Source organism: Crotalus tigris, unplaced genomic scaffold, assembly GCF_016545835.1.
Source record: "Crotalus tigris isolate CLP2741 ecotype Arizona unplaced genomic scaffold, ASM1654583v1 scf7180000017622.5263843, whole genome shotgun sequence".
In the NCBI taxonomy this organism is placed as follows: domain Eukaryota; kingdom Metazoa; phylum Chordata; class Lepidosauria; order Squamata; family Viperidae; genus Crotalus; species Crotalus tigris.
Genome location: NW_024096517.1, coordinates 3,018,745 through 3,043,287, shown reverse-complemented (window position 1 = coordinate 3,043,287; position 24,543 = coordinate 3,018,745). Strand labels below are relative to the sequence as shown.

Genomic DNA, 24,543 nt, shown 5'->3' with positions numbered 1-24,543 from the left:
TTTTAACTTGCATTCATATAAGAGTATCACCAGTCCCTGTAAATGTAAAACAAGGTTTCGCAAGTAATGTTTGAGACTCTGTTAATAGACATTGGATGTACATTTGTGTAGGTGGCTTGGGAATTTTTGAAAGTCAGTTCCGCATTAGCCTTTGCCAAGAATCAGTGACAAAATGTGCTATTTCCTCTTGTTGTATATCCTCCATATTTACCCACAAGACTTCTCTAACCCTCCTAAGCAGATATAACCCAACAGGGAATTATTTGATTGGATGAAGGAAAAGGAAGTTAAAACTTATCAGGCTTTCATATCCAAACTGTCCAAGCTTGGCTTTGCTGAGTTCGGGTCAAAGAATTGAACTAGATCAGGGGTGGTGACCCTGTGGCACGGGTACCAGAGGCGGCACTCAGAGCCCTCTCTGTGGGCACGTACGCCGTCACCCCAGTCCTAGGCCTTCAGCTGGGTTTTATAAAACCTTTTCACTTTAGGCCTCGGCTGCCGTGTGCAAAAAAAAAAAAAAAAAAAAGTTCAATCAGTCAATTTCAACTTCTCGCGGGGAAAAAGATCTTGCAAAGTTGAAATTGATTGATTGAACTTTTTAGTCCCACCCAGTCTGCCGTTACCATCGCAGCCACGCCCACCCAATGGGCCACACCCACCCAATGGGCCACGCTCACCCAATGGGCCACACCCACCCGGCACTCGACAATGCATAAGTGGATTTTGGGTTGCAGTTTGGGCCCTCGGTCTCTAAAAGGTTCGCCAACTAGCCCAAAATCCACAACATTTCAGGTTCATGCAGAAAATAATATACGGAATCCACTCCTGCAAAACCTGGTGTAGATTAAGGTGAAAGAGGATTTTGGATTTTACCAGGGCACTCCACTTGGCTAACCAGTCTCGCTGGTTTTTTTTAGCTTAGCTCAGCACCTGGTTTATCCTCTAACTCCTTGTGAACTTTCAATATAGATTCTGGGAAAAGAGAGGAGACACACCCTGGGGCAGCTAATCTCATCCCCCTTCCTCCAGTTGCAGACACCTTCTGCCCCCTCCCAATTGCAGGCAACTTTCCTGTAGAGGATGGATATCCTCAGCTCCAGCATTTATTTGACCCTGAGACTTCTACATAGATAGTCCTCGACGTATAACCATTTGTTTAGTGACTGTTCGAAATTACAACGGCACTGGAAAAAATGACTTATGACCGTTGCAGCATTCCCACGGTCACATGATCAAATTTTGGATGCTCGGCAACTGGCATGTACTTACGACAGTTGCAATGTCCCGGGGTCATGTGATCCCCTTTTGCGAGCTCCTCATAAGCAAAGTCAATAGAGAAGCCAGATTCATTTGCTAACTGTGTTGCCAACTTAACAACTGCAGTGATTCACAGCACCCGTGTTTTTTACAAGTTGATCAACCCATGGTGGCTTTTCTTGGCTCACCCTTTCATTTTCCCTTCCCTTTTAGCTGTCCTGATGAGCATGTGCTTACTCTCGGTCACTTACGGGGCATTGGTCTGCAACACCTTGGCCATCCAGATCAAGTACGATGACTACAAGATCCGCCTCCACCCGCTGGCCTTCCTCTGTATCCTCTTGTGGAGGGGTCTGGAGATCTCAACCCGCATCACCATCTTGGTTCTCTTTGGGACCGTCTTCAAATATTACAGCTTGGCGGTGGGCGCGGCCAACTTTCTGGTGTTCTTCTTCTTACCGTGGGTTGAGTTTTGGAGGAGCGGGGCCAAATTACCCGAGAACGTGGAGAAGAACTTCAGCCGGGTGGGAACTTTGACTGTGCTGGTCAGTATCACTTTGCTGTACGGTGGCATCAATGTCTTCTGTTGGTCGGCTGTCCAGCTCAGATTGTCCAGGAGAGACTTGATTGTTAGGTCCCAAAACTGGGGCTGTTTAGCTTTATTCTACGTGTTCCGGGGACTAGAGAACAGTCTGCTGCTTCTGGTCTGGTACTTCTTCGACACGCAAATCTACGAGTCCCTCTGTACTCCCATGCTGGTGCTGCAGCTGCTTGTGGCGTACTGCCTGGCCATTGTCTTCATGCTCTTTTTCATGCAGTACTTGCATCCCTGTCGCCGCCTCTTCACACACAACGTCACTGACTTCTTGCATTGTGTCTGTTGTCAGAAGGAAGAAGTTGCCATCTCTGTCGATTTGGAAGTACCTCATGAACCTGGTGTGAGGCACAGCATAGTATGACGATCCACACAATGCTGATGGGATGGTTATGAATCCCGTCCTGTTACGTTTCCGCAGTGGTACCTGTTTACCCCACCGGGATAAGCCTTAATTTCACGGTGCTATGTTATAATTTATATGAAGGATGCAGCTGATCGTGGTGGCGAGGCATTCTAGAGCATCCGCTGGACTTTATGATGGTGGGTTGTAAGGATACCCTTTACCATTGTGGGTGCGGGACTAGGACAATCAGTATCAGGGACAGCAGAAGAAGATGTTGCATAGTATGAAAGAGGAACTCTAGTTGATGGGGCAAACCATCAACGAAGGATGGTCTTGCTCATCTAGGTGCTGGCAGTTTGGCACCAGGACTCCCCTGGCTGTACTCATTTTCAGAAATGGAACTGAAGGAGCCTCAGTTGGCTCAAAGGGAGAACTGTTGCAAAAAGAGGCTTTGAAGAAGAGTGGCCAATGGAGACTGTCTTATATCTGTGTGATACTGCAAAGTTGGGAAAAACTTCAGAGTCACTTTCCCAGCCTTTGCTTTTATTTATTTGAAAACTTGCGAAGACTTTATTGTTGTAATTTGAAGTGCTGGAAAAGATGTTGCCATTCATAGCAACTTGATCTCAGAATTTGTTTGGGTTTCTACAGTTCCAGGTGATCCATGCTCAGGCTGAAAGCTCAGGATGAGCCCCTTTGGTGGAGGATGAGCTTTGGATTTCTTGCATCCAGATCTTCAGGGATGTTGCAGCAGATTGGCCTTCCCAAATGCCCTGGAAGGACAAAGCTAGTGGCTGACTGCTACATTGGTGGCATCCTTCAAGAGAAAAGGGCTGAGATTGAACTTGTTGAGCTGGTGATGGGAAGCTGGACCATTCCACATCCAGGTTGTGGTTCTAGAAGGTGATCAGCTCGTTATAGTTTGGGCTGTCACTTGGGGAGGTGAGCATTTCCCAACCACTTGGCTGGACCCCATGCAAAGATATACTTGGAGTGTTTTCTTTTTTTAAAAAAAATCCATTATGTTAAAATGCTCAGGGCTACGAACCCAATTTGGCCAAGCTTCTTGGCCTCCCAAACACTTCCCATGCTATGTAGCGCAAGGATGTTCTTGAACACGAGCTTGTCCAATAGATGGGTCTTCAAATGCTTGTAAGGAGTACGGGCTGACATGTCGAGTTACATATTTGACCCCAACAATTTCCTTGTATGAACTGATTTCTCTTTGTACCTCTCCTCTATTGAGCTAAGACAAGGGGGTGTCCAAACTTGGCAGCTTTAAGACTTTTAAGACCAGCATGGCTGGCTGAGGAATTCTGGGAGTTGAAGTCCACAAGTCTTAAGAAGTTGCCAAGTTTGGAGATCCCTGAGCCTACAGATAGGCCAGACTTTGAGTTAAAGGACCACTCTGTGTGGGATTTTGGTGCTCTTGCGTAGAAAGCTGATCTGTGACCGTCCTTCCTCTTTATGGTTATTTCTATTCCAATGAGCAGGGTGAACAAGACCTTCAGCAGTAATAATTCAGGAAGAAAAACAGCATTCGGAGCTATGGTCCTATGACTACCTAAGGCCGGTTGGTGTCTGGAAAAGCGGGTCCAAAGTCTTCAATCTCATAACTAGAGGAGGTTTCATATGGATGCTAAGCCCAGGAGTAGAGGCAACACAGTGTAATTTAACTGCCCTTTTATGCTACATCAAGATGGCCCCTGTGGACACTTTGGATGTTCTCACTTGTATAGTGACAGGCATACTTTTGGGTTAGCCTTTACCAGCCCCCAAATATTATGCTTGGTGGCTCTTTCCATCAACAGCCAATATGGAAAGGTTAGAGAAGGCCAACTTTGATTGACGAGGAGATTCCTGTTGGTATCTTAGACCAGGGGTAGGCAACCTTGGCTCTTTTATGACTTGTGGACTTCAGCACCCAAAATTCCTACACCAGCCGTGCTGACTCAGGAATTCTGGGAGTTGAAGTCCACAAGTCATCAAAGAGCCAAGGTTCCCCACCCCTGCCTTAGACCCTATCCATCTTCGTACTTTTTTTTTTTTGCCTATTCTTCACTGCCAATAGGAACAAAAAAAGGGGTGTCTTTAAAAACAAAATAGTCCATTCTGGGCTGGCCTTTAAATAGGCTGGTTTGAATTTCTACATTCTTTAAATCCTCATTGCGTTTGTATTGCCTTTGCTGAAACCAAAGCATTCTTTTGCTCCTGAGATCCACTCTGGCCTGAAATAAACCCAGCTTCAGGGGAACATTCAGACACTGCCTTCTTCCGCTTCAGGTTGAGCAGGAGTCTGGTCTTTCAGCAAGGCAGCACAAGCCAATGTAGCAGATAACGAGCCGAGCCAAGCCTTGGGTAGAGTTTCACCCTCTCCACTGGCTTTCAGAAGACAGCTGAACCCAGCCAGGAATGATCACCTACCTCAAAGAGAGATTCCACCGCTGCCTTTTTGACTCTCTTCTCCTGTGATTAAACCAGGCGTCCAGATCAGGTTTTAGGACCAGGCAATCTTAAGACTAGAGGCATAATTTATTTTCCCTAATTCTCCATTTCTTTTTAGTGCGTAATTTCCTGAAGGGTAGCCATTATGGCCAGGAGCTTCCCATATGTTTTGTCTTTCTCTTCTCTTCTCTTCTCTTCTCTTCTCTTCTCTTCTCTTCTCCTCTCCTCTCTTTTCTTCTCCTTCCCTCTCCCTCTCCCTCTCTCTCTTTTCCCCTTAAATGAAGCAAAATGCATCTAGGGATTTAGGAAATAGACAAGCGCAGCAATTAAAACATTGTCCTGAACTACTTCTTTGAAATGACTATTCCCCGCCCCCCCTTTTTTTTGCTTTGCTGCCTTCTCTTTGGATAGAAGAGATGTTTGGAGGAATGTGAGAGTTCTGCCTAGTATGTCTTAAATCTATTCCTTTTCAAAAGATAGCTATTCTGAAGGTTTTTGAGGGAGTTAAGCAAAATTGCACAATAAAGGTTTTTTTTTTCCTCTCTCTCCCTTTAGATTGGAGGTTGAAGATTGGATGATGGATTGGTTCCTGTTATTTATGAAAAAAACAAAACCAAAACTCTTCCCTACATATAGAAAACTAGCATATTTTAGGAAAGAGTTCCCTATACAATTATCCTAGTCCAGCATGTCTCAACCCTCCACCCTCCAAGTACACCAAATTACCACCTTTAGAATTTGCAGCCAAATTTAGGATTTAAATCCGATTGTTCTGCTCTAGCCAAGACGTTGTTCTGAAGAGACCACAAATATACTATTCCTAATTAAAATATCTATTTTTAAATGCACGAACCTTCTGTTTTTGATATTCAGGTAAGAGGATGTTTATTTAGGCATAAGGTACCATTTATACAAAAGGCAATGAATCACAAGTGTTTGGAAATCTTAATGTTTACAGATGTATCTCCCTCTGCAAAAAACAAAACCTTCATTAAAAAGGAGGACCTCTTATTAACCTAGCCAAGGAAGATTAATCATAATCCGTGGCCATGAAAAACGTACTGTTGAAATAAAGTACTTTCCAGCTAAATGTGTGTGAGCATTCCACCTTCTTTGTACCATAGACACCACTCAATGCAATTGTGTACTACCATCTCATACTATGTTCTCGTAATTTATAAAAGAACTTAGGAGAACTTTTTTTAGCTGATGGAACATACAGTCTTGCAATACAGTTGGGACAGTAAAAGATACAAGCAATCAGGTCCATCTGTTGACATGAAGTATTTTAAATCTCTTAGGTCATGCTTTTAAATATAGACTCTCAGCTCAGGATGGCTTTGGATAGAATCCGATTATATTCTAGAAAGAAGCTTAGTAACAGACAAACACCTTCCACTGGGTGGCAGAATTGGCAATACGATGTGATATTAAGAAAGGTCAGTTGTGAAGCAGGACAAAAAAAGGGATACCCTAAATCCAAAACCGAAACTTGCATTTTAAATCTATAGCGTGTTGGGTAGACGTGAGTTTGCCTTTGCGATGTTGTGTATTGTCTATCAAATGCTGTAATTCTGATTACTGAATGCTGTCGGGTGCCAAATATTATTCCATACCATCTATAATAGAGTCAGATATTGCAAACTCTAGTACTGCATGCGTTGTCAACTTTTGTAAACCGTGAAATACAGTTACGTATCAACTTTCGAAATACCTATGAAATATGAAGTACTCTAGTGAAATAAACCTTTAATAAAATGTGAAACACAGATTTAAAACATTCTGGAGAAAAAAACCCTTTGATTGATTGGATTAAATTATGTTTCAGCTCTAATACAGGTACACTTTTAAGCTTTGATTTAGCTGTGGAGAAGCTAAATCTCTACTGGACATCAACAGAGCATCAATGTACGGCAACAACGGAGTCCAAAATTGCTAAGTGAGTTTTGCCCCATTTTGCGAATTTTCTTGCTGTATTTGTTAAGTGAATCACTGCATTTCTGAGATTAGTAATACGGTTGTTAATTGAATCTAGCTTCCCCTTGCTCGTCAGAATGTGGCAAAAGGGGGTCACATGACTCTGGGACACCTCAACTGTCATAAATGTGAGTCAGTTGTCAAGCATCCGAATGTAAATCACGTGACCACGGGAATGCTGCAATGGCCATAAGTGTGAAAAATGGTCATAAGTCACTTTTTCCAGTGCCGTTGTAACTTTGCTCACTAAATGAATTGCTGTAAGTTGAGGACTACCTGTTCTACCTGCAAAACACTTCTTCAGTATTTTCTCCTAGACAAGGAATGAAAACACCTAAACAGCCCCCCTTTTTAAGCCTTGCAGAGTAAGTACTCCCGCTAATGCAAAAATTCAAATGCCTTCTGCATTTTCCCATTTATTCTCCAGCACTTTGACAGAAATTGTTTCTTCCACTCTCCCTTTTTTAAAAAAAGTAGGAAATTGAGCCTAATCTGAAAGGGAAGCCGATATCTCTGTGTGACAAGCGTGGATGAAAGCTGTGGGTGATCTAACTTGAGCCAGACTTGCAGATCAAAGGCTCTGGAATGAGAGATCTTAAAACCAAAGGGGAAGCTATCCCCACTGGTTTATTTATTTATTTTTTTTAATGCACAATTTCTCTATTAGCCATTTTGGGCAAAGAACAAGCCTCAGATTCTGCATGTGCTCATATTAACCTTGATTATGTCAGGCATGAAGAATTGAGACACACACATCATATTCCAGTTAAGATGATTTATTGCTCATGTCTATATACAAGAATCTAGCCAGCTCTAAATTGGCATTTGATAAGTTAGCAGAATTCAAGAAGGGTTGGTCTTAGGCTGCTCGTAGGAATGTAACAACTCTAGGCTGCTTCCTCTCTTGACTCTGCCCCCAGGTTCCACCTGCCCTTGTCTTACAACTTAGTTTGAACAAAGGATGATGGCAATTTGTTTAATGTGTTGTGCCAATCCAGTTTCTGCTTCAATGAATAACCCAGAAAATGGACTAATTGCTTCAATATGTTCTCCTGGGGAGCTTTGAGAAGACTTCTATCTCGCTTTATCCACTGCGGGAACTGTAAAATGGAGGTTGGTATGAACATTAATGCCTTTCTGACTTTCTTGGTTGATGTGTTTCTCCTGGTTTCAGGCCACAGCACTGATCCTTTGCAAACTGATGTTCTTCAGATGTTTAGGAATTACATAATCTAAGGCCATCTAAAAGCCAGGTTGCCTGAGAATTTTTGAGAGCTACAATCCCAAAATAATTGCACATACATCATATTTCAAAAAAACCTCTTCCCCTCATCTATGAATGGAGCACTGAAACTGATGCTTGTGAGGCATAACAACAACAACAACAACACCATAACAATAACAATAACAACAACACCATAACAACAACAATAATAAAATTGGAAGGGATCTTGGAGGTCATCTAATCCAACCCCCTGCTCAGGCAGGAAACCTTATACCATTTCGGACAAATGGCTGTCCAGTCTCTTCTTAAAAACTTCCAGTGTTGGAGCATTCACCGCTTCTGGAGGCAGGTTGTTCCACTGGTTAATTGTTCTAACTGTCAGGAAGTTTCTCCTTAGTTTTAGGTTGCTTCTCTCCTTGGTTAGTTTTTACCCATTGCTTCTTGTCCTGCCTTCAGGCGCTTTGGAGAATAGCTTGACTCCCTCTTCTTTGGGACAGCCCCTGAGATACTGGAAGACTGCTATCCTGTCCCCCCTCGTCCTTCTCTTCATTAAACTAGGCATCCCCAATTCCAGCAGCCGTTCCTTATATGTTTTAGCCTCCAGTCCCCTGATCATCTTTGTTGCTCTTCTCTGCACTCTTTCTAGACTCTCAACATCTTTTTTACACCGCGGTAACCAAAACTGCACACACATAATAAGGACAGATGAAGTTCGATTACTGATAACTTTAGACCATGCTTGTGGTATTCTAATCAATATTTTTGTTCTTCAAAATAAGGTGATTTTTTTTTTAATTACAACTTTACAAGAGACAAAAGACACTATTTCCTTTTCTTAACCCTGCAAGGGAAAAACCCAAGCCAGCCTCCTAGGTTGGGCTGGACTAAAGATACTCCATTTCCTCCCAAGACTAAATCAATAAAGAGAGAAAGCCAGTTCAGGCTTTGCTAAGAAGCAGGAAGGACCAGCAGAATCAAGAGAAGCTGCTCCCAGTTCAGACCCAGACAAGGACTGGGCAAAAGCAACTGGTCTGTGAGGGTCCAGGATGGGGAACTGGGCCGTCAACCACTGGTTTTCAGCCCTGGTGATCGTAAGTTCTGCTTTATTATATCTGGGTCTGGCTGGGAAGTTAGATAAAGGACAAAAGGTCGGGCCAATACCTACTTCAGGAGGCCCCATTTAATGTACAACAAATATATTATCTGCAAGAGGCTCCTGGTTTAACCTTAAGAAGAATGGGACCAGTTTCACCAGTTTAATAAACTTGGGATGGAGCAGCAAAGAGCGCTGCTGCGTGAAGTTCTAAAGTTCTACTCAAAGCTACGCCAGGGTGAACAAACTTTGATGGTTAAGGGGTTTTTATTTGCTTTATTTTTTTGTTATTCTCTGTATCAATAGATCTATAGATACAGATACATAGATAGATCAGTATCTGTGATGTCATCATGTGCTGGCCAATTTGGCTTAAGCCGTTTACTTAATTTCTTAATTACTTAACTTCGTCGTGAACTTATTTTTGTTGTGAGTTACAGAGTGACAATAAAGATATTCCGTTCTATTTTAGGGTTGGTTTTTTTAGGTTTGGAAACTCTTAGTGCATTTAAAGAGTACTAAGACTATGTCATGTCTGTCTGTCTGTCTGTCTGTCTGTCTTGTCTATCTATCTATCTATCTATCTATCTATCTATCTATCTATCTATCTATCTATCTATCTATCTATCTATCTATCATCTATCTATCTTCTCCACTGTATCTATCTCAATGTCATGTCTGTCTGTCTGTCTGTCTGTCTGTCTATCTATCTATCTATCTATCTATCTATCTATCTATCTATCTATCTATCTATCTATCTATCTATCTATCTATCTATCATCTATCTATCTTCTCCACTGTATCTATCTCAATTCTGTCTGTCTGTCTGTCTGTCTGTCTGTCTGTCTGTCTGTCTGTCTGTCTGTCTGTCTATCTATCTATCTATCTATCTATCTATCTATCTATCTACCTACTTACCTACCTACCTACTTACCTACCTACCTACCTACCTACCTACCTACCTATCTTCTCCACTGTATCTATCTCAATTCTGTCTGTCTGTCTGTCTGTCTGTCTGTCTGTCTGTCTGTCTGTCTATCTATCTATCTATCTATCTATCTATCTATCTATCTATCTATCTATCTATCTCCACTGTATCTATCTATCTCAATTCTGTTTGTTTGTCTGTCTCTGTCTGTCTGTCCTCTCTCTCTCTCTCTCTCTCTCTCTCTCTCTCTCTCTCTCTCTCTCTCTCTCTCTCTCTCTCCCTCCCTCCCTCCCTATCTATCTACCTACCGACCTATCACTTCTGTTTGGAAAGTGCCAGGAAATCATACTGTTGGTGACTGGCACCTCACGGCTGACAATAACCCCTGCTAGCCTTTCCTGTTATGATTAAATCAAACTCACCTCAGGTCTGAACCATCATCCCCACCCGTGGCAGTGGAATTCCAAAAACTCTCAGTGTTGGAAAGAGTTATATATAAATGAAATATATTATCAAGGGGACTGTCCCCATCTTGTAGCTCAAAGAGAATACAGGACAAGACTAAATCGTGAGAGCCATTTTGGTGTGGGAGTTGAAGGGCTCTTGGTTAGAAATCGGGAGAAAGTGGCTTTTTTTTTTTTTAGGCAGGCAACCTTGCTGGTCTTTGGGCTGCTCTGTCCCTCTCAGCCCACGCTACCTCACAGGGTCACAGTTGTAGAGAAAATAGGAGCGTTAGGTATGTACGCTGCTTTGAGTTGGGTTGCCACAGAGATAAACATACTGTGGTTACAAACTTGTGCGGTTCATCCCTGTAAGACTTTGAGGATTAGAAGGCTTAACAGTGGAAAGCTGCACATGCCTAGAAGAGAAGGTGACGTAGGAAATGGTAGGGATATTTTTTAAAACTGAGACTTAAGGCATCGCATGCGGTACAGTCATCCTCTGATAGACCCCCTTCTTCTACCGCAGTCCTTTTCTGTCCTTTTCTGTCTGGTCTCTCGTGCTGAAGCCTCTTTGTGTCAGCCAACCCAGCTTTTGCTTCTGCTAACTCTTTGTTGAAATATGGGAGTGATAAAATAACAAAGCTCCGAGTATCTTCGAAGCATGGTGTAAATAAAACCAACAATCGTATCAGTGACCTAGTTATGTTCATGAAGAGAATGACAGAATTAGTCAACCGTGAAGGATATGATACTACTTGGAGCCAAAGTTTTGAGTCATGAAATGTAGTGAGGGGCAGATGACTATCCAGGCAATACAGGCAAATAGGGAAAAAAGTCAACAGAGTTAAGGAGAGAGAGAGAGAGAGAGAGAGAGAGAGAGAGAGAGAGAGAGAGAGAGAGAGAGAGAGAGAGAGAGAGAGAGAGAGAGAGGGGCTGTATAGGGGTTTCTGATAGCTATTTAAAGGTGTCCCTCCCGTTAAATATATATTTTTTTATAAATCTCTGAGATCTTGTTGTGAGATCACAGCAAATGTTGATCTAACCAGCACTGTCTTCCCACTTTCTGGGAAGGCTGCTGGTTACAAGTAGTTCTCAGCTTACGATCACAACTGAGCACCAAATTTATGCTGTTAAGGGAGACAGTTGTTAAATAATAACTAGTGCTGGTTCCCTCTCCCAGGATATCTTTATTTGACCTATTGAATTTCAAAGTTGGCGCCTCTATTTTATTCTGGCTCTTAGGTACAGAGTTACTATATGGCTCTGCGGTGGGTAAAAATTGGGTCTTGTAAACAACAGCATTCAGAAAGCTAGGTATATATATATATATATATATATATATATATATATATATATATATATATATATATATATATATATATATATATGTAAGTAGGTCTTTGGTTCATTCGGGTTTTCTCCCATGTCAAATTGGAAGTGTCTTGGCGACGTTTCGACGAAGTCTCCTTCGTCATCTTCAGGCTGGTGTTTTCGGCTTTGTGCTCCTAGAAGCATGAAGCCAAAAACACCAGCCTGAAGATGACGAATGAGACTTCGTCGAAACGTCGCCAAGACACTTCCAATTTGACGTGGGAGAAAACCCGAATAACCAAAGACCTACATACAAACACCCGCGAAAACCTCAGAAAACAAACAAATTTTTGCAAATTCAGCCACAGTATTGCTGCAATGTGACACCAGGGTGGTGTGGTGTGTTACTAGAACAGTAGGGTGCAATATATTTAGGCATAATTTTTTTCTTTCTTTTTTCATGCAATGTATTTCCCCCCCTCCCCCACTCACTTCCTCACGCTTTGCAATGCAGGAATATATTTTGGCAGAGGCTTGTCAAACTGATTTTAAAAAAAAGTATTTCCTTTTCTTTTAAAGTTATGAACTTCTGTTCATGTTAGACTACATGGGCTGGATGGGGAAATAAGTTAATGGTTCATGGAAGGATTTTAAAGTTTGCCTAGAGAGATTCAGGACCATTTCGTTAATGATTTTAATGAAATTTGCATTCGTTCTTGTGTGTAGCTAAGCACTTTAGATAATGAAAAGAGGTTTTTGCAGAAAAATAAAACAGCTTCCTCCTCAGATGGTCTAACTAGGGAAAGAAGATATAGAAGGAAAAAAAAGGTTGCAAAATTTTGTCCTTCTGGTCTCTCCATTTTGATTAAGAATTATCTGTATTTTGGTCCAGGAGCAGAGGACTTTATTTTATTTCTGAGAGATTAAAAAATGACTTCCAGGAGTTTACAGCATAAAAAAATGAAAACCAATAAACGCACACAACAGTTAGAGAAAAAAAACCCCAATAAAAACCTTTTTTTTTTTTTTGAAAGACTGGAAAACATTTTATGGACTTTTTGTTGAAAGAAGAAAAGACTGAATTGATAATTTATGGATTGGGGACTATAAAGCATTAAAGGGGAAAGAGTAAGATGACAACTATTTAATAAAAAGAAAGGTGGAAATCATAATTCCTTCTTCCTTCCTTCCTTCCTTCCTTCCTTCCTTCCTTCCTTCCTTCCTTCCTTCCTTCCTTCCTTCCTTCCTTCCTTCCTTCTCTTCTCATGTTCTTATTTTTCCTCTAATTTTTATACTTCTATTGTATTCAAGAGTTCTAAACTAAATAAATACATTTTACCAATGCACAAAAAAACTGCCATTATATTGCCATACAACAATTGGCAAAAGGTTGGCCATATATTAGCCCAAAAGGATGCTTAATATATATAGATCTCTTGCATGAAATGTGATACTGAAACCGTACATCTATTTCCTAGGCAATGCTAAAAGTGGTTTAGCTCAACTGTGACTATCTGAATCCAGGCAAGAAAACAATTCATAGTTGGTGTGTTGGCATATTATCATGCACACCCTGTTGTCTTTTCAAATAATGCTTAATATGGATTATCTCATTTCAAAATACTCCTAAATGTAATTGTCTTCCTTGTCACTAAAAGGCTGATAATGTAAAACTGAACACATGAAACATTTTTCCACCTTTCTTTCTTAGGCTGTTTGGTTAGCATTGAATATATACCTTTTTGTGACATATTTCCTGATATTTGATAGAAGTGAGCAGTACTACTACACCAGACAGATTCTTGGGGTGAGTATCGTTTTGGCATTGTCCCTCAACTTCTTTGTCCTGGCCAAATCAATTTTTTTCCCCAAGAGCGATTGTTGCACTCCATTTAAAGTCCTTGTTCATTCCTCAAGTTATTATATATATGGGTTATGGAAAATGTCTATGAAGGGGGAATTGATGTGATGGACTTACAGCAGTGGTTCCCAACCTGTCATCACAGGGGGCCTGCAAAGGCTTCAAGAAATATTATGATTGAAATCTTGAGTTACGTCTTTGGGGGTCCATGGCCATGGTCCATGGCCCCAAAAGATATTTAAAGGGGGCCCATGGTGATGAAAAGTTTGAAGCACTGGATAACAGTAACATAGCCAGTTCCAAGGAAGGAAGAGAGGGAGGGAGGGAGGGAGGGAGGGAGAGAGGGAAGGAGGAAGGAAGGAAGGAAGGAAGGAAAGAAGGAAGGAAGGAAGGAAGGAAGGAGCACATTCGAAGGAGGAAAGCAAGACAAGAGGCAACAAAGCCCAGAACTGGATCAGAATGAGAAAGAGAGTAAAGACAGCCATTCCCTAGAATTTCCCAGGGTACATCCGTTAGGGTAAGAATAGTAAAGGTTTTATCTGGCAAGATTCTGTCTCCGTAGCGTACAGAAATAAAAAACTGAACATTGGCTGCATTGTTTTACTGTGTGACATTCTTGGGCTAGGTCTGACAATATTCCTGGCAATATTAGGAGAAGCTGTAATATAGCATATGAAATGATGCCAAAATGTTCTTATCTTCTCTTTGCCTTTGCAGTCTGCGTTGGCTTGGGCTCGGGCTTCGGCCAAGTGTTTGAACTTCAATAGTATGTTGATCCTTCTGCCCATTTGCCGGAATCTCCTCTCCTTTGTGAGAGGCACCTGTCGGGTGAGCAAGGGGCCGAGCCCAAGGGGGTCTTCGCCTCACTGTGTGGTGTGCTCAGTCCTGGATGTTGGGTGGGCACTAGGAATCCAGCTGGTTGCTAAAATATGTTTTGTGGAAGATTACAAAGGGTATAATTTATGTCTGGATCCTGTTTCAAAAAGGTGGAATGTCTCAATTTTGAAATTAAATGACAAGGAAATAAATGAGAGAATAAAAAATGGCTAGAATGTTGACCACGGACAGCTCTGCAGATGTTTTCTTGGTCGCCATTCCATAACCAGTGGGACTTGTTTTATTCTCCTACAATTGAACACTTTTGGCTGTTCCTGATTTTTTTGCTTTATCAATTCAGTTTTGCAGGCGCACGATGAGACGGCAGCTGGATCATAACTTGGCCTTCCATAAACTGGTGGCTTATATGATTGCTCTTCATACAGGTAAATGGAAACACCTGGGAAATTCTAAAGAATTCTGTGGAAAAGAAATGAATTGCAATATTATGATGCGGCTGTGTAAATTCTGCCCTTAACGTTAGAGCAGAAGTGCATAAAACTGGAACTGGCCTCTGTGATGTCGTGTTGCATCTTCCATTGTTTTGGTGTCATGGGGATGAGGACGGAAGTCTGTGTCAATGTGATTTTCTCCATAACTACATATTTGCAGGCTATGGTATGTTCTGCATTCACATCACATGCTGAACACCGGTTTGCTTAATCGGGGTTCATTGAAAACATCACCATTGATTGGGCTCACCTAAGACACTATCAACCCTGATTTGCAAACTACTGTACAATGTCTGGGTTCAGAGTTCACACAACTCACTAAGCAACAAAAAGAAAACCACGTTACAGCTTAATGTGTTGCCTGAGTCCCGCCTTGGTGCTTTAAAAAGAGAGAAGAGAAGTTCCAGAGAGAAGTTCTCTTGAAGATGGCCTCCAGCACGAATCCAAAAGCTCGGAAGAATAAAACTTGGGTCCCGGGAACTGACCCAGATTGGACCCTGCAACATTATCCTGGGACACGTATATTCGCCTTCATTCGTTAAAAAAGAGTCTTCCTAAAAATCAAATTTGAAAACTTGGGATTTTTTTTTACACTTCTGAGTGCCCCTTTGTACTCAAAGCCCAGTGTTACTCATTGTCATAGACCTAACAGGACTTGAACATTTTCACTTATGCACTTTCAAGTCTTAGTTCAAATAATTCTACGTTATGATTTAAATGTATTTAAATTTCTTAGGAGGTTTTGGAGTCAATCCACAGTCTGTGGTGGGTGTTTTTTTTGTTTCTGATTCAATACGTGGTTTACCTTGTGCTCTCTTCAAGTGATTCACATCATCGCTCATTTGTGCAACATTGAGTGGTACATTGATGCTAAGCAAAAAACGGATGAGAGCTTGCCTTCCATCTTATCCCACCTGCATAAGACGGAGAGTGTGTGGTTAAATCCTATCTATTCCAATTCTACCGTAAGTGAGTCACTGAATCAGCAATTTACTTCTAAAAATAAAATTACTTGGGCTTACACCTGATTGAGAGCTCTTGGCTAAGTAAATATGATGGTAACTGGAACCTCTTGATTTTATCTGTAATGTTGGCTGTGGAATTTAGGAGGATTATCCGTGCTTTTTAAACCTGGATTAAAAACATGAGACTTGCTTGACAGCCATGTCTTTTGCTGGGTTACATTGGGTTGATATTCTAATTTTCTTTTACCTTTCAAGGATTAATGTCTTAAATATGTGCATTTTTAAAAAGAAGATGCCATTTTAAAGTCTTGTCTTAAATTTTTGGTGAGCTGCCTTGGATATGGTTAAAAAATGGACCTGATGTGTTTCAGCGATGATTTTTAAGGATGGATGTTCGATTTTATTCTGTTACAATTTTGTTATATGGGCCAGGTTTCCTAAATATTATAGGATTGAAATTCTCTATGTTGGAAGGATCCTAGGTTGTGGAATGCACCCTGGGGACAATAATCTATTATGTCTTTGTGTAACTTCACCTTGCTGGCTCTTGCAGATTCCGTTATTCGTGGCCTTCACCACCATTCCTGGCCTGACGGGTGTGATCATCACTTTGGCACTCATTCTCATGATCACTTCTTCCATGGAACAAATCCGCAGAAGCTATTTTGAAGTCTTCTGGTATACCCATCATCTTTTTGTCATCTATTTTGCTGGCCTTGTCATCCATGGCATCGCGTAAGTGCAGAAGAAAAACAGAAAAAAGATATAAAGATGAATTAGTAAGATGGGTTGATTCTGATGCACTTGGCTTTTTTTAACTGGGTGAGAAGAACGAATAGAATAGAATAGAATAGAATAGAATAGAATAGAATAGAATAGAATAGAATAGAATAGAATAGAATAGAACTGGAAGGAACCTTGGAGGTCTTCTAGTCCAGCCCCCTGCTCAAGCAGGAGAACCTATATCATCTCAGACAGGTGAATGTCCAGTCTCTTCTTGAAAATTTCCAGTGATGGAGTGCCCATGATTTCTGGAGACAAGCTGTTCCACTAGTTGATTGTCCTCACTGTCAGGAAGTTTCTCCTTAATTCCAGATTGCTTCTGTCTTTGATCAGTTTCCAACCATTGTTTCTCATCCTTCCCTCTGGTGCTCTGGTGAACAAACTGACCCCCTTTTCCTTTTCTTAGGCTTCTTCTTTTTTCACCTTCATTTTATTTTATAATTATGCAATATTTTTATTACGCAGTAATTTAAAAAATGTTATAAAAGAATGATATTGTTTGAATCCTGTGGTATTTATACAGCGTTGACTGAAGATTATTAAGTATCCGATGTTTAGATAAACCCTTAAAAACAAAGGCGTTTACATTAATAGGAGCCATGGTTTCTAAAATGTTAATGTTGGTGTTTAAATGTTATATCTGAAGCTAAATGTGGCATTCATAAACAGCTGCAAAATACATTCGGTTCTTGAGTGATTGCAGATATCGGCATTTTGAAAGCTGTGTTTGGTTAAGCTAACGATACTTGCCTGTGACACATTGCATGCAATAGTTTCACTGCAATATTAGCAGCCAATGTAAACATATGACATTGCCAGTAATTGTATGTGGAATTCCTCCCACCCCCACAGAGCAATGAGTGAAGGATCATGGGGTATTGGAAACTTCTGGAAGTCTCAGCTCCAGTATCTCTTAGGGGAAAAAAAAACAGAATAAGAGGGAAGGGTGTGTCAAGGACAAAGAATCAGATCGTATGTTAAGTAGCACTTCAGAAGATTTAGTGCTCAAGCATAAAGAACATAGTCAACTAAAATTCAACACTAAACTGATGCCGGATAAGGGTGCATGGAATTCAAGAAGGATTGGATTTATTCCAGGGGTGTCAAACTGCCGGCCCGTGGGCCGGATGTGTCATGGCAAAACTGCACCCCATTGCTGGGAATGGAAAAAAAGTTGTGATACGTCGTGACGTGTCACGTGACGTTGCGAGTTTGACACCCCTGACCTAGACTGTTTGTGGGAATGTAACTATTCTAGGCTGATGACTTGTTTAACTCCACCTTCTGCCTTCTCTTCTACAGGGCAAGGGTATTGTCACAGCAAGCCACTTTCTCCCACTATTTAGCCACTGAATCCCTTTTGGAATTTCTTCTGGGAAAGGCAACAATTTAGAGGGTGTCCTTTTGTGTCCGCAGAGGTCTTGTTCGTGGGCAAACAGCCGAAAGTCTGATGAAGAATAACCCGAAGCAATGTGCACATCACCCTACCCAGTGGGGCCCCAACAGCAGCCATCCCTATTGTGAAGTGCCGGAGTTTGAGAGTATTCCGGCTGAGGTGAGAACATCCTTGGTGTTGGTCTGTGCTGTGATGGAAGGTAGTGAGGAGGTGGATTACCAGAAGGGAGGTGTGTACTCCAGAGGAATGGGTGAAAGAAAGAGGGTGAAGACAACCCTTCCCTAATAGTTTCCAGAGTATATCGTAAATGCAGATAGTAGTCTTTAGTCTGGCAAGATTCTGTCTATGGGTATGAAACAATAACGACCTCAGGTTGGAAGAATCACCAGATGTCATTTTTGATTTGGGGCCTGAGTGCAGCACCTGAGAAGGATTCAGGAGATAGTTTTGTATGGAGCCACCTTATCTTGGGAAAGAAAGATAACCATGATTAGAGAATTTTGCTTTGGTTGTTTGAGTCTGATGCCAAAGCCGAGCATCAGCCCAATTTGTACTGGATGTTACCTGAAGTTTCATCCACCCAGCCCCATCCCAAAAGCTGGACTTCCTATTACACTAAATGTAGCTATAGCTTGATTGGGGCTTGATGAGTTGTCAAATCATGGTTTATGGCTTGGTCTATTGGGTAAACCCAGGCAATTATGGTAAAAAGCAAGCTGTGGTTTAACATAATGCATGCATTCAGCATAAGGAATTACAGTATATGGAATTCTGGAGAGAGAAAGATCAGGAAAAGTCTGCTTTCCTGCAGGATGGTCTTTTCTTATTGTACTTTACTTGGTTCTTTCTTTTAAGTCCTGGAAGTGGGTGCTGGCACCTATTATTCTCTATGCATTTGAGCGAGCACTAAGGATTTGGCGTTCCTGCCAGAAAGTGGTTATTACAAAGGTAAGTGCTGGGTCTGTTTCCAAATCTACTCAACAGCTTTGTCCTAAATACAATTAAGGGAGAGGGAGAGATAGAGATAGATAGATAGAGAGAGAGAGAGAGAGAGACAGACAGACAGACAGACAGACAGACAGACCCACTGAGATCTAAAATCCAATGGCTAAAATGTCTTTGACTAAGATTGGATATCAAAACAAAATCCGGCACCCTAATTGCGCTTTATTTCCCCTCCTTATCGTTCCGTGAAATAGGAGGTGTCTGTCTGAGTTGCTTTCAAACATTAACCGGGGTGACCTGGTGTTAAGATCTGCTTTAGCCTCTTTTGCTTAGGCAATGGATCCTGCCTATCTCTGGCAAGGTCCCCTTCCTTGACTCTTTTCATCCGATGAGATGGCGTTGATTAAGATGTTGAACTGATGTTGGGGAGATCCAGGCTTAAACTCAGCCATGGGAGGTGACTGAGTGACTGATGGAAGAATTACTCTGTCCAAAGCCCAATCTCCAGGAGGAGGCAGTCTTGTGTTTCAGCATCAGAGAAGAGTCGGGAAAGGTTCAATCTGTCTTGCAGGTCTACTCAGGGTGGGGAGAGGACACTGTATATGGGGAGTGGAATTCACCACAACCCCCCTGGGACAAGGGTTAGGGTTTGCTCACTTTTGAAATCTTATCTTCAGGTCATCCTGCATCCTTCCAGAGTACTGGAAATTCAGATGAGCAAGACAGGTTTCAGCATGGAAATTGGACAGTATGTGTTCCTCAACTGCCCCGCCATCTCTTATCTAGAGTGGCATCCATTCACTCTCACCTCTGCCCCAGAGGAAAACTTCTTCTCTGTCCACATTCGGGGAGCAGGTGATTGGACGGAGGCCTTGACTGACATCTTGCAGCAGCCAAACTCACCAATGCCCAGGTGAGCAGAGAGGGCAGTAGGAGTAGCTGTGGCTGGCCTCACCTGAATTTTGCAAATGCCCCCATTGGACCGGCTCGCAAATGTATGACCTATCACAGTTAATATTTTCATTTTGTTTGGTCAAAAACATTAAAATATATCTGAAAAGTCCCAGCTGGTCCAAGTTTGGAACTAAGTTCTTCTGGATGTTTTATGGCCCAGCTGGCATTAGCTTGGCGTTTTGTAATCTACAGTAGCGGCTAAAATTGTGGAAACCTTTTGGGAAAAGTGTATTTTTGAGGTTTGATGGCTAATAACACCATTTTTGGGGGGAACAGTACCATAAAATTATATATCAATGGGAAGATAATTTAATCAAGAATGTAATGCAACATAGTTTGTTCAATTATCTGTACTGTATTCTATGAAAGATTATAGCCAAATAACCAGAAATAGGAAGCACAACTTGCTTAGGTTGATCTCATGTAGCTTTTCTTATCTGATTGTAGTCAATGAGCGTGAGTGTTTAGAGAGCCAATCAAGTGTCATCTTCTTTTGGTAATGAGTCAATCAGATCACAGTAGGGTTCAGCTATTGATGTCCTGTATTGAAGCTGAGAGGAGGACATTTGTCAGTGTATTATGTGATCGCTATCAAGTTGGTTGGGTTTTTTTCTTTCATTTAGTGAGCTTGTAAAACGTCATAAAATTAAAGTCATGGTGCCAAGAGTTGACTGGTTGCCCAGAAAGCGATGTAAAATAGTATTATTAAGTGAACAAGGCTACAGTTACAAAGAAATTAGAAGAAAAATGGGTGGAAACCTAACCAAAGGTGGCATTTCTACTGTACACTTTTCCTAAAAGGTTTCCACGATTTTGGCCGCTACTGTACGAGAGCGGGAAAAAACCTACATACTGTTTTCTCATCTTTTCAGGATTATGGTGGATGGTCCTTTTGGCACAGCCAGTGAAGATGTCTTCCAGTATGAGGTGGCCATGTTGGTGGGAGCTGGGATCGGGGTGACTCCCTTTGCTTCAGTCCTGAAATCCATCTGGTACAAGTTCCAACATGGTGACCAGGAACTTCGAACCACAAAGGTAAACTCAGCTGGCTTCTCCTCAGCCTGTTTGCAAGAAGTCTTTAAGGTACAGCCCTAAAACAGTTCTTGAATTTATGTCTTGCAGGCTTAGGCTAGAATCAGCACATCATGTTTCTCCAGAAAGATGAGAACAGGGTTAGACATCGGGCTCTTCTAAACTGTCAAAAATTCTCCATGATCAGGAATTTTCCCAGCCTTAACTGGGAAAGTGGAATCTGCAGCATTTATTGATTTATTTATTATATACTACCCATCACACTACTCGTGTGACTCTGAAAGGCTTACAAAATAATAATAAAAGATAAAACAGAAAAGCAGTTAACCTTAATGAAATAAAGACGAAAAGACCGGATGCAAACATCTTCTCTATTACTCAGCCAAGATTGCCTTCCATCCAGATTTTATAATTTACTAGCACTGGGTCACGCAACCCGGCTTATGGATTTCAGCTGAACACTTATTGGGTTATGCACTTTCTATGTGCCAAAGTTGAGGAGTTTTCACTGAGTTTCTTTGAGGCTTAGTGCGCTGTGACAACTGAATTTGTTTGGGGTTTGATGGTCAACATAAAAAGGGAAACCCATGCAGTAAGAAGGGCAAAGATGTTGTGATCCCCCAAAAGTTGCACTTCTCTCTGATCTCAACATCTTTCAACTTTGTGTTGAAAAAAGAAAAGCAAAGATCATATGTCAGCAAGGCATTATGACGTGGAGGATGAAAACTGGCATTTTAAAGCATGTTGTCATTTCCATCTTTTCTTTTCTTTTCTTTTCTTTCTCTTGTGGGCTTCAAGATTTACTTCTACTGGATTTGCCGAGAAACAGGAGCATTTGCCTGGTTCAAACACCTCCTTTCCTCCTTGGAGCAAGAGATGGAGGGATCTGGTAGAGCAGATTTCCTAAGCTACCATCTCTACCTCACTGGCTGGAACAGAAGCATGGTGAGTTGGAGGGCTAATTTTTGTGAACCTTCTTATTCTTGGAAGATTGAGCTTCTTGACTTATCACTTGGCAGGAAGTCATCTGCATTTCATAGTCTGCTGCCTGAGCTGGAAATCCAGAACAAAATACATTGTTCAATGTTAGTTTGTTCAGTTTTATCAGACAAGTCAGGTGTTGTTTTACCAGGCAAGTCAGGTGTTGTTTTCACAGCTCAAAGTGTTATAAAACCATTTTAAAGATAAAACTGGAGGTGAAAAGTCACATATTTGACTTCTAAAAGGAATCAAGCCAAGATTTCCGAGAAAGGGACTTCATATATGAAGCTTTGCCACTGAGAAGGCCTACCCTACGATGGTCTCTAGGTTCTAGGTCTCTCTAAAGGAGCCTCCAAGATGTTCTTGGAAATAATCTTCAGGAAGGGCTGGCATACAAATAAAGTACCGATAGTCCTCTAGTTAAAATCACAAATGGGACCAGAATTTCCATTGCTAAGCATGGAAGTTGATAAGTGAACTGTGTTCAATTTCACCATGGTTATTAAATGAATCCAGCTTCTTCCATTGTCTTTTCTGGCTAAGCCAGCCAATTTTCTTTTATTAACCAGGATTTATAGCTTATTGAACAAAGACAGCAAGTTGTTTATTTAGCAAACCACAATTAAACAAATGAAAAGAGTTTATGTTTGCGTAAAACGTGCTGCTTAGCCGGTTTGCTTGGCTAAGTGTTTATGTATAGAGGTTCATTAATTAGGTTATATTCCCATGAATGGTAGAGAACACCTTGACTCATTCCAAGACCTGGAAGATGCGTTTTAACAAACAGTTGAGGAGATTGTTGGGACTGCTATGCAATGTTGACTTCGGCCACCTTTTCTTTGTTGGAAACTAGGTTGGCCATGCAGCTCTCCATTTTCAAAAGTCCACTGACCTGGTGACAGGTCTGAAGCAAAAAACCTCTTTTGGGAGACCCATGTGGAATAATGAATTTTCAGCAGTGGCAGCCACACACCCCAGGTAAGAAATAGCTTTTAAACCAGGTAAAGCTCCTTTCTTCTCATCTAACCCAGTCACAGTTCCTCTAAACAGCAATGATTTTTCAGGATTTCTGGAAGAAGGAAAACTTCCCCATCATTGGCTACCTGAATTTTGAAAACTGGAAATGCAGTTCTGATGCCTGGAATTGAATGTCCAGATGCTCTGTCACTGAGCTATGGTCTCTTCTCCAGAACATTGTGGACAGGGAATCAGTACCCTGGAGAGCTCCATATTTTGTTTTTTTGTGTGTGATGTATCAAAGATTTATCTGGTTAATCTTTTATTATATTTCCATGTCTACCAAGTTACTTTAAAGAATCCATGCCTTATTCAGTTCCAAATACATTTGCCCCATAAGCTAACATTTTAAGACATGTTCTCTCTTTTGTGATAAAGAAGGAATGTATATAGTGCTTGCCATTTATGGTTTTATAAATACTTGTATTATTAATGCTTTCTTAAACAAGCTAGAGCCAGTCTTGAAAAATGGTGGCTTGTCTATTCTTAGTCTCTTCTTTGTCTTTACGTAGTTCTGTGTTTTGTAAGTTAGATGGACACAAAAATAGGCTATGAAATCATAAACCAATTCATTGTCGGTGTCTGCATATTACACTAAGCCGTAGCTGCAATGTGTAAATAAACAGGAAAAAAAAATCTTCATTGATCTATAGAAACCATGGATTATTCACTCGCCCAATTTGCTCATCATCTAAAAGCAAACCCACCTACATTGTTTTGTTCACCAGCCAATGTTTAAATCTCTCCACCAACCACAGGGTGCCATTTTGTTCCTAGCCCTTAATAAAATAATGGTCAAACCAGTTAATATTGCTTCCAAAGCCTAGTCTAGAGGCAGTTCCTAAGAACGTTCATTCCAACTGATTTATGTTATTTTTATTCTAGGTCTGTTGTGGGTGTGTTCTTGTGTGGACCAGCGCAGCTGGCAAAAACCCTGAGAAAGTACTGCAGTCAGCACTCTAGTCTGGATCCCAGAAATGTCCAGTTTTACTTCAACAAAGAGAACTTCTGAAACCGCAGGACTCAAGTCAGAAGGGGAAAACTATTAAACGCTTCACTGAACTAAGTAATGACCGCCAGACCAGAGTTTGCAACTTTTAACAGGCGGTGTGCGCACTGCTTTCAAGTTTACATATTGTGGGCGTAACTTTTTTCTATTTATTTTTTTACACTTAAATAGCCAAAATGTGAACTTAAAAAAAAATAATAATGCTGGGAACCAATTGAGACTAATAAATGGTCTCCTTCCGATTATATAGATAAAACCAGATTCTCTCTTTTGGTGAACTGTGATATCAGGATGCACATCAACTTACAATTTTTTTTGTTTTGCTGCTCTCTGGCAAAAAGTGCAAGCTGGTGACTTTTTGTACTGATGACAGGAAATTTGGGGACAAAAATGTTCAAATAACCGAGCCTGCGAAATGTGGTCCTTCCCAAAGCTGCAGTAAAAGAATGGCCCATTCAAACATTTGATTCTTGCTTCATCCGGCCATCATTATTTTGACCACTGTGTTCGTAAATCTATGCTGATGTCACATCCTCAGAGCTATAATCAACTCAATCTTCTGTTCAGCTAGAGAGTCAACATTTCCCAGATGTTGCCCTTATTTTTGCAAGGGCTGCAGACAATATTCAAGCAATCAGCTTGCTCGGAGTGC

At 41.2% G+C, this 24,543-nt stretch overlaps 2 protein-coding genes across 6 annotated transcripts in view; both read left to right on the top strand.

The window, feature by feature from the left end:
• The window catches only part of XKRX (XK related X-linked), a 15,828-nt gene extending 9,407 nt beyond the window's left edge, over positions 1-6,421 (top strand). Inside the window, exon 3 of the mRNA XM_039330466.1 lies at positions 1,471-6,421. Within this exon, the coding sequence (XP_039186400.1) occupies positions 1,471-2,216 (746 nt within the window). The 3' untranslated portion in view covers positions 2,217-6,421. The remainder of the gene's footprint in view (positions 1-1,470) is intronic.
• NOX1 (NADPH oxidase 1) lies at positions 5,377-24,351 on the top strand. 5 transcript variants are annotated; one of them, XM_039330429.1, is made up of 15 exons: positions 5,377-5,516; positions 6,472-6,582; positions 7,619-7,733; positions 13,332-13,427; positions 14,199-14,309; positions 14,659-14,743; positions 15,632-15,774; positions 16,328-16,509; positions 17,974-18,112; positions 18,809-18,901; positions 19,576-19,811; positions 20,725-20,887; positions 21,683-21,829; positions 22,719-22,843; positions 23,768-24,351. In XM_039330429.1, exons 3-15 carry the CDS (start codon positions 7,665-7,667, stop codon positions 23,892-23,894), a joined length of 1,716 nt encoding a protein of 571 aa, XP_039186363.1. In that variant the 5' UTR covers positions 5,377-5,516; positions 6,472-6,582; positions 7,619-7,664; the 3' UTR covers positions 23,895-24,351. The 5 variants fall into 5 exon arrangements, with proteins under 5 accessions (XP_039186363.1, XP_039186354.1, XP_039186390.1 ...); XM_039330420.1 differs by having other exon boundaries at positions 7,541-7,733; XM_039330456.1 differs by lacking the exon at positions 7,619-7,733.
• The last annotated feature ends 192 nt before the right edge of the window (positions 24,352-24,543 follow it).

Bases quoted from the DNA above. Each gene is read 5' to 3' on its own strand.
- NOX1 (XM_039330429.1), top strand. From the start codon at position 7,665: ATGTTCTCCTGGGGAGCTTTGAGAAGACTTCTATCTCGCTTTATCCAC. The intron at 15,775-16,327 runs GTAAGTGAGTCA...TGGCTCTTGCAG, and splicing joins CTATCTATTCCAATTCTACC to ATTCCGTTATTCGTGGCCTT. The intron at 20,888-21,682 runs GTAAACTCAGCT...GTGGGCTTCAAG, and splicing joins AGGAACTTCGAACCACAAAG to ATTTACTTCTACTGGATTTG.